At 39.6% G+C, this 9,787-nt stretch overlaps 1 protein-coding gene across 1 annotated transcript; it reads left to right on the top strand.

The window, feature by feature from the left end:
* The first annotated feature begins 387 nt into the window (after positions 1-387).
* On the top strand, positions 388-869 carry LOC139038242 (immediate early response 3-interacting protein 1). Its single transcript, XM_070476556.1, has one exon. The coding sequence runs from the start codon at positions 459-461 to the stop codon at positions 705-707; it is 249 nt and encodes an 82-aa protein (XP_070332657.1). The 5' UTR covers positions 388-458; the 3' UTR covers positions 708-869.
* The last annotated feature ends 8,918 nt before the right edge of the window (positions 870-9,787 follow it).

The following is a 9,787-nucleotide window of genomic DNA, read 5'->3' as shown; positions in this document are numbered from 1 at the left end:
AAGAGATGTAAACCGATACCTAAACATAGTGAGATGAACCCACTCTTTCTCTGATACTGCAGTAATGATGTGTGGTTATATCTGTTCTAGAGGTGGGATTTTTAAATAAATAATTTTTTTAATTATTTAAATTTTTAAACTTAAGGAAAAACTCATAAGAGCCTTCCTAGTACCTCATGATCCAGATCCTTCCAACATGACAGGGTTATCAAGGACCTAACAGACTGGAAGAATGGATGGATCTCCTAATAAGGCCAGTTGCTTCCAGATACTCACATAATCACCAGCCATATCTGCAACAGATGAGAAATCCAGATAAGCATGTGTCCATCCTAAATATTGAAAATACTCACTTAAAAAATTCACCATAGGGCTGCCGTAGGAAGCGCCGGACGTGGCGGCGCCACGTCCCCTGCCGCCTAGGGAGAGGATTCAGTTGAGCCTCCGGGTGCGTGGCCATGGCCTTTACGTTGTACTCGCTGCTGCAGGCGGCCCTTCTCTGCGTTAATGCCATCGCCGTGCTTCACGAGGAGCGCTTCCTCAAGAACATTGGCTGGGGAACAGACCAGGGAATTGGAGGATTCGGAGAAGAGCCAGGAATTAAATCTCAGCTAATGAACCTTATTCGATCTGTAAGAACCGTGATGAGAGTGCCATTGATAATAGTAAACTCAATTGCAATTGTATTACTTTTACTATTTGGATGAAGATCAGTGGGGGAAATGGAGACTCCGAAGAAGAGCTGTCAGCAGAAGTTATTACTTCAGTCCTTATTGAAGTATACATATCTTAGCTGGCTCTCCTTGGACTTGACAAAAATGTAAACCTGACAATAAAACCAGAGTCTCTATTTATCTGATTATTTAAAATGTTGCACTTACAGTTTTATTGTAAAAAGATCAGATCATCAGAGGCCATAACTATCGAGGATTGGAATACATTTGATTGCTGACTGCTGATAAAAGTTCATGCTATGGAAAAGATTGTTAAAAGGGTGCAGGAATGTCACTTCTGTGTTTTTAGAGGTTTCTCTCTTTGACTTCTCAGGGATGAATTTTTTTTCGAAGTTCTTGTAACTTAGTTATGATGTGAGAACGATTATCCTCCTAGATAAAATTTAAAGGATTTTTAAAATATAAAATATTAGGTAATTTGGATTGTTTTATCTTGAACTTGTTGGTTAAGTATTTTGTCTGTATACTGTCTCAGCTATGAAAAATTCAAATCCATAGTAACTGTTGAGGAGCAATACTCTGATTTCTGGGAGAGTTCTAATTTTGTTAAGTTGGAGAGTCACATGTTGATTGTGTTTTTAAGTTTCATTTTAAGTTGGAGTCATGCATTTGTTATTTTATTAATTGGCCTGAATGATGAGACCAGATCAGTATCTACATATTTCCAAACGTTAAAGGAAAATCTGTATAGAAAAGTCTATGCCCTTTGTAACAATGATGACTTATTTTTAAAAATCAGCATAAATAGTATCCTGCAAGAGCAATCCTAAACAATCACCATTAAACCATACTATGTAAGAAGACTTTATTGTGAAGCATTTACCTCCCCAAATTATCACGTTTCTTGGAGTAGCTCATTAAGGGGTGTGATTGGTGATTCTTTGTCAGTCACTAGAGCATTCATGGTGGATAAATTGTCTTTTGTTTTGTTTTTATGTCTTAGACCATCCCATGTTTGTTTACCCCATAATACTGTTTTATGCAGAAAGATTAAGACAATGTAAATGGTTTTTCTGGAAATTATTAGTTAATAATGTTTTAAAAGGGGTGGAATGGCATCTGTGTTTAAAAGAGAACATTTGTAAATAAAATTCAATTTCCAAGTCAAAAAAAAAAAAAAAAATTCACCATACCCCATATCTCAATTTCATGTCTCATCTTGTTCTTCCTTGATTGAAACACATTTATTTTTCTTATTTTCTAAATTAATCTTTGTTATAATTAATAGCTGGTATACTGCAGTGGTATGTGTGAAAGCCTTATGAATTCTTGGTATTCATTTTTTTTAGAGGAGATATCCAGGAGTGTGTTCACAGTTTCCACATTCTGGGAAAGTTGACTGTTGTCATCAGCATCAGATTTCAATTAGTCTTCTAAAGTGCATGGCATGGTGCTAGATTCTGTCACTACAAAGACAAATGAGAAAAAATCTCTAACCCCCATGAGTTCACAGTCTACTGGAAGAGACAGACAAGTAAACACACAGTTGTTATTGTTTTAATGGGATGAGTTCTGCAATGGAGTTATATATAGAGCACAATGAATGCAGAAAGGAAAGAATGCCTTGATGCAGGAAAGGAAAGAATTCACAAAGAATGCTCCGTAGAAGAGCTACTTGAGCTGAATTTTGAAAGGTAAGTTAAAATTCAACAAGAGATTTTGAATTAAATCATCTGTGAAGATTCTAGAACCTTCCCCAAATTGGAGTTATCAACTTAAAAATGTTCACCTGACCCAATTATGTCCAAGAGTAGTGTGTGACCCCATGCCCACATTCCAGATAGTTCTTGCTCCACTTGAACCCCATTCCTCATGCTATATTTGTAATGAAGAATGACAGGATGAATGCCTCATCTATAACTCACTGCAACAGGGTCAGTTTTCACTGGCCTTCCTTGGCCAAATGCCCACTGATATCGTAGTAAAGTCAAAGGGCATTTGGCCTCAGGATGCAATGCTCTATGAAGGCCAGTAGTGAATAGCTTTAATTTTATTTGACAGTGAAACTTGGTAGAACACAAGCTTTATTGGCTTTAGAAAACTGACTCAAGAAGAAATTCAGAAGACTCACCAGATACTACAGTCTTTACAACTTTTATCATTTGCTGCTCACACAGGAGAACCAGGTCTTAAGTGAAATTAGAAAATAGAGTGAGCCATTTCTACCTGCCCAATTCTTATTAAAAAATAAAATGTCGTTTCAGTGTTTTAATTTCTTGGTGTGAAACCTGACCTGATCCTGAATCTGTAAGTGCTTCCACATCCATTGTTACTGAATCCATCATTAAGAGTCATTTTAAAAAAAAAGAAAAAAGAGTCATTTATTTGGGGGTAGGGCTTCCCAGGTGGCACTAGTGGTAAAGAACCCACCTGCCAATGCAGAAGACATAAGAGATGTGGGTAAGATCCCTGGGTCAGGAAGATTGCCTGGAGGAGGGCATGGAGACCCACTCTTGCCAGGAGAATCCTGTGGACAGAGGAATCTGGCAGGCTACAGCCCATAGGGTCACACAGAGCACACACGTACATTTTTTGGTAATTGAAATTGCATGTTAGAGAGGGTAAACTAAAACCACCACGTGACCTGACTGTTACCTTGTTCTGCAGTTCTACACCTGAAAGTGGCTATTTAAAGAATATCATGGTGACAGTGAGTGGAATAGTGTCCACGTGCTGAGCCAGAGTTATTTTAGAGACAGCACATTGGTAAGTGAATCACATGTTTATCTTTTTAAGAAAAATATGGATTCTGTGTTTTCCATTTATTTAAAAAAAGAAGCAAATGAAAATTTGTTGCTGAGGAATGCCTTGTGAAAATGTTAGCATTGTGATGCCATTTGACAAGTGGCTTGAGAAAAAAACTAATATTGCGGGTGGCATTGAGAAGATCACCATAATAATAATCTACAGTCAATTCTAGGTGATTATCTGGCCTTAGGTTGTCTTGGTTCCTGGCATTTCTTCGCTCTCTCTTTCCAAATTTGTGATGGGGGTCATCTTATTGTTTATTAGTGCCTCTCTATGAAAGCTGCCAGGAAACAAAGATGAAACTTATTCTGTTTAATGTATTTGGATTTTCTTAACTCCTGCAAGATTTTTGAAGGAACGAGCTCCAGAATAACTGTAAACTGAGATTTCAAGTCCTCTGGGGCATCTAATAATATATCCTGCTTTTATTCCAGAGCAATCATAAGTACACTGATTTGATTGCCTTTATTATAAGCACCTTTATTGGAGCCTCTGAAATAAAGGTTTTCCTGTGTACTGAAGACTGACTGGTGATGCACAGTTGATCACTGCTCCCACCCTTTTATCTCCGAGCCAATGTCATCTCTATGCAGCTCTACCAACATCAAGATTCCAACTTAAGGGAGTTCACCAAGCAAACCGACAAGTCCAAGAAGCAGATGCTATGCTGTAAAATTTTTTTTTCCAGTGTGATCAGCTGGGTGTTTTGTTTATATTTGGCTTCTTTGAGAGCCTTTATTACCTGAGTTCTTGACTGGCTTTCTCTTCCCAATGACAAGCAATGTATGGCTTTGTTTCTCCGCATCTCCACTGGTGATGGCAAAGTGCACCCACCAACCATTCTGTGTGGAGCACTCTCTCTATTTTTTAAAAATCAAAGATTCAGATACTCTTCTTGATCCGGTCTTCAGAGTTTGTTGGCATCCCCAGGAGAGAGCACTCTGCTTTAGGAAATGTCAGTACCTTCCCGATATCAGAATAGGATGGGCTGTCTGTGTCAAATCCAATATGAATGTATCTCTTGGAAGGGAGATAATGCTACTCTGGATGGACTGGAAACTTGACTGAACAAAACTGTGACTGCAGCTGCCATGCTGCTAGACTGACACTGCCTCCATCTTGCATCGGTGTGAATTGTGGCCAAATTCAGTTAAAGTAACTGAGATTCTTAGGTATTTATTTTGTTTAAAAAAGAAATCATTTTCACAATTTTACTTGAAGCAAAATTTCAGCTTGAATGTTCAACCATATGAAATGGTTCAGAATTTTCCAACTTGATATTATGCAAACTCATGGCAGCATTTTACATTTTCTTATTTCAAATCCAGATCATTAGCAGAACAACGGGGAAAAATGAGATATCTGTCAGTATATTTCATCATGTATTGAGGAGGCCAGAGTAAGTTTTCATAGGTGCTACGGACTGAACTATATCCCCTCAAAACTTATATGTTGAAGCCCTAACTCCCCATTGTGACCATATTTGGAGATAGAATCTTTTTTTTAACTTTTTATTTTATATTGGGGTACAGCCGATTAACAATGTTGTAATGGTTTCAGGTGAACAGTGAAGGGACTCAGCCACACATATACATGGATCCATTCTCCCCCAATCCCTCTCCCATCCAAGCTACCACATAGCAAGAGTTCCCTTGTGCTACACAATACATCCTTGTTGGTTATTCATTTTAAACCTAACACTGTGTACATGTCTGTCCCAAACTCCCTAACTATCCCTTTCCCCCAGCAGTCATAAGTTCATTTTTTGTCTGTGAGTCTCTTTCTGTTTTGTAAGTAAGTTCATATGCATCATTTCTTTTTAGATTCCACATAGAAGGGATGTCATACCACAGGGGTGGGGGGAAAGGAGAGAGTGGGACAAATTGAAAGCATAACATTGAAACATATATATTCAGTTCAGTTCAGTTCAGTCGCTCAGTCGTGCCCGACTCTTTGCGACCCCACGAATCGCAGCACGCCAGGCCTCCCTGTCCATCACAAACTCCCAGAGTTTACTCAAACTCATGTCCATCAAGTCGGTGATGCCATCCAGCCATCTCATCCTCTGTTGTCCCTTTCTCCTCCTGCCCCAATCCTTCCCAGCATCAGGGTCTTTTCCAATGAGTCAACACTTTGCATGAGGTAGCCAAAGTATTGTAGTTTCAGCTTCAACATCAGTCCTTCCAATGAAGACCCAGGACTGATCTCCTTCAGGATGGACTGATTGGATCTCCTTGCAGCCCAAGGGACTCTCAAGAGTCTTCTCCAACACCACAGTTCAAAAGCATCAATTCTTCAGCGCTCAGCTTTCTTCACAGTCCATACATGACCACTGGAAAAACCATAGCCTTGACTAGACAGACCTTTGTTGGCAAAGTAATGTCTCTGCTTTTTCATATGCTATCTAGGTTGGTCATAACTTTCCTTCCAAGGAATAAGTGTCTTTTAATTTCACGGCTGCAATCACCATCTGCAGTGATTTTGGAGTCCAAAAAAATAAAGTCTGACACTTGTTTCCACTGTTTCCCCGTCTATTTCCCATGAAGTGATGGGATCGGATGCCATGATCTTAGTTTTCTGAATATATATTACCATATATACAATTAGATAGCCAGTGGGAATTGGCTGTATGACACGGGGAGCTCAAGTCTGGTGCTCTGTGACAACCTAGACGGGTGGGATGGGGAGGCAGGTGGGAGGGAGGTTTGAGAGGGAGGGGAACATAATATCTATGGCTGATTCATGCTGATGTGTGGCAGAATCCAACACAATATTGTAAAGCAATTATCCTCTAATTAAAAATAATTTTTAAAAAAAGGATGGCATTCAATATTTCTCCTTCTCTGTCTGACTTACTTCACTCAGTATGACACTCTAGGTCATCCATGTTGCTACAAATGGCATTATTTCATCCTTTTTAATGGCTAATATTCCATTTTATTTATGTACCACATCTTCTTTATCCATTCCTCTATTGATGGACATTTAAGTTGCTTCCATGTCTTGGCTGTTATAAACTGTTGCAATGAACATTAGGGTGCATGTATTCTTTTGGGTGATGTTTTTCTCTGGACATATGCCCAGGAGTGGGATTGCAGGGTCATATGGTTGCTCTATTTTTAGTTTTTTAAGGAAACTCCATACTGCTCTTTAGAGCGGTTGCACCAATTTACATTCCCACCAACAGTGTAGGAGGATTCCTTTCTTGAAGATAGGGCCTTTAAGGAGGTAATTAAGATTAAATGAGATCATAAGACTGGGGCCCTAATCCAATATAACTGATGTCCTTATAAGAAGAGAGACACCAGGGATACACACAGAGGAAAGGCCAGGGTGTGTGTGTGTGTGTGAATGTGTGTGCTCAATCATGTCCAGCTCTTTGCGACCCCATGGACTATAGCCCACCAGGCTCCTCTCCATGAATTTTCTAGGCAAGAATACTGGAGTGGGTTGCCATTTCCTACTCTAAAAGGTGAAGGCATAGCAAAAAGGAGCTGTCTACAGAGGAGAGAGGCCTAGGAAGATATTAAACTTGCTGACACCTTGATCCTGGACTTTCAGCCTCCAGACCTGTGAGAAAATAAATGTCATTTAAGCCAGGAAGCCCACAGTTTTTTGTTAATGGCAGCCATAATAACTAGTACAATAGTCAAAATGTCTTCAAAGAGAAAGGTGAGAAAGTCAAACCTTCAAGAGTTTGACCAAATTTATCTCTTATGGATTCTGTAGATTTAAAATGGTTGCTTTGGACAAAAATGATTTGGTCCTTTTGTTAAGATAATAATATCAGAGCAACAAGAAAGCACAGTTTTGTGTCCCCAACAAATTCAAATCAAAATCATCTGAAGCAGGATAATTTTTGATGCATTAATCATTGTACTAGGAACCTGATAGAATCCTGGGCATGATGTTTTCAACTAGAAGCATCTGAAAAAAGAAATTTACCAGTATCCTAACTGTGGTTGTATTATGTTGACTGCTCCATGGGCTATAGCTTTCTCTTTCCTATCTGCTACTTCTCAAATTTTATTCAGTATGCTAGTATTTCTTCCATAATGAAAAACTTAAAAATAATTGACTTGAAAGCATTACATCTGTCTATGTAATTATATGATATTTTTAAGCCAATTACCTTATTTGTCACATTCTGTGTATTTTATATAATTATTTTACAGCTATAGGTAGAAACAATGTATTGTGATGTCATCCACAATTTATCTAGGGTGTCAGGAATGTTTAATCGGAGAAGGATTGTAAGAGAAGAACGAAATGATTGTGAAAGCAATGGCATGAGAAAGGACATGGGGGAAAGAGAACAGGAGATGCCAGGACAAAAGTTCAGTTCGTCATGCCACTAATGTGGTGAGTGTACATGTATTAATTAAAATAAGGCTAGAATGACTAAACAGATAACTGAAAATCACAAGTGCTGTGTTAAGGAAGCTGGACTTGATTTGGCAGCAGTGGGATGCCATGAATGGTAGCATGGGTGATAGTGTGAAGGCCTACAGCAGAGAGATTAAAAAGCTTAGGAGACAGGTTATGAAGCTATAAAATAGTTCTTGAGAGAATGTTTTAGGTGCTGAGGAAAATGGCAAAGGGATGGAGAAAAATAACATTGCCTAAGTGGAATGGGCAGGACTTATGGGTAGACTGCACATGATGGAAAAAGGAAAGTATGAAGGCATGACTGTTACAAAGTTCTCAGTTTGAGGACTGGAAGAGTGGTAGCTCTATAATTCAGTGATGTTTTTGTTCAGCTGCTAAGTCATGTCTGATTCTTTGCCACTCCAGGGACCACAGCACACAAGTTTCCTCTGCCCTCCAGTGTCTCCAGAGTTTGCTCAAATTCCTGTCCATTGAGTCAGTGATGCTCTAATTATCTCATCCCCTGCCACCCTCTTCTGTTTTTGCCTTAAATATTTCCCAGCATCAGGGTCTTTTCCAGTGAGTCGGCTCTTCACATCAAGTGGCCAAAGTATTGGAGCTTCAGCATCAGTCCTTACGGTGAATATTTAGGGTTGATTTCCTTTAGGATTGACTGGTTTGATCCACTTGAAGTCCAAAGGACTCTCAAGAACAGTATAATTCAGTGTAGAAAACTGAAAAGGAGGAACAGTATAGGTTTTGACTTTGAACAACTGATGGATTAATGTTTATCTCTATAGAAATGTCCAAAGACTATTTGGAAACACAGGGTTAGAACTTAAGAGGGAGCTAGAACCAAGAGAATGGTTATTCTTTCTTAGAGTAAGAGGACCATTGGATAGAACCAAGGAGGGGCCTTAGAGAAGGGCCCCAAATATGGGACTGAAGGAAATGCACAGTCATGGAGAAAAAGGGCAGAAATAGGGCAGCTGGATGGAAGAAGGTCTGGGAGAATGTGACGATACAGAAGGTGTTAAGGAAAGCTTATTGTATGCTTGCCATGGCATGAACACACTTGTTTCTTTCGCCTGACTGAATAAACAGCCTCCAGTCACCAGGGAAACCATTTCACTCCCAGAATCAACAATAGGATGGAGCCATGCCGTCTAGGGTAAGATGGGGTCGGCTATCATCCCAAGACCTTTCCTTCCTGCTTCTTGACCTGTAAACTGGCCTCCCTCTAGCCCTCTTATCTTCAGCTTGTGGGGAGCCTACTCCAGCTAGGAGAAAACCACCTCTCTCCTCCAGGCCTCTCCTCCTGTTTCTGTTATCACTTGTCAGCTGTGATACCATCCAAGCTTATGATTCCAGACAGCAGTGGGCCTGGACATTCCCTGTCCAAGACCAAAGGTTATCCAAACAGCCAATGGACAAAGAGAAATACCTTTCACATGATAATAATTAAAGGCATTAACTGCTAAAGTTGAGCCTTCCCTGACCACCCAAGAACACAACAATGTTGACTGAGCTCACTTTAAATTCATGACCGCTAACCTCAAACAGGCAACCCTATCACACAAGTCTCGTTTATTCAGCTTCCTATTATAAAATACTAGTTCACATTTTTTCCTCTACCCTCAAATCTCCTACTCCCCCAACATTCCCATCATTCTTAGAGATGATATTTGCAGAGATAATAGAAGCCATCACCATCAACCTTCCACCATCAAATCTATCCAATTATAACTGCATTTAGTACCCTAACTCTGCATCTCTTCAGCCACACTGAACTTAGTATCATTGCTGTGTCAAAATTCAGTGCTCCACCTGGACCCCATTCCCTCTCACCTCCTCAGTCACTGAGACTATAATTATCACCTCTGTTCTGAAGCATTTCCATCTGCACACAAACATGTTTTGATGTCTCCCCTTAACTT

Source organism: Odocoileus virginianus, chromosome 14 (genome assembly GCF_023699985.2).
Source record: "Odocoileus virginianus isolate 20LAN1187 ecotype Illinois chromosome 14, Ovbor_1.2, whole genome shotgun sequence".
Classification (NCBI taxonomy): domain Eukaryota; kingdom Metazoa; phylum Chordata; class Mammalia; order Artiodactyla; family Cervidae; genus Odocoileus; species Odocoileus virginianus.
Note: the sequence above shows the minus strand (reverse complement) of the source record. Positions and strands in the feature narration are given on the sequence as shown.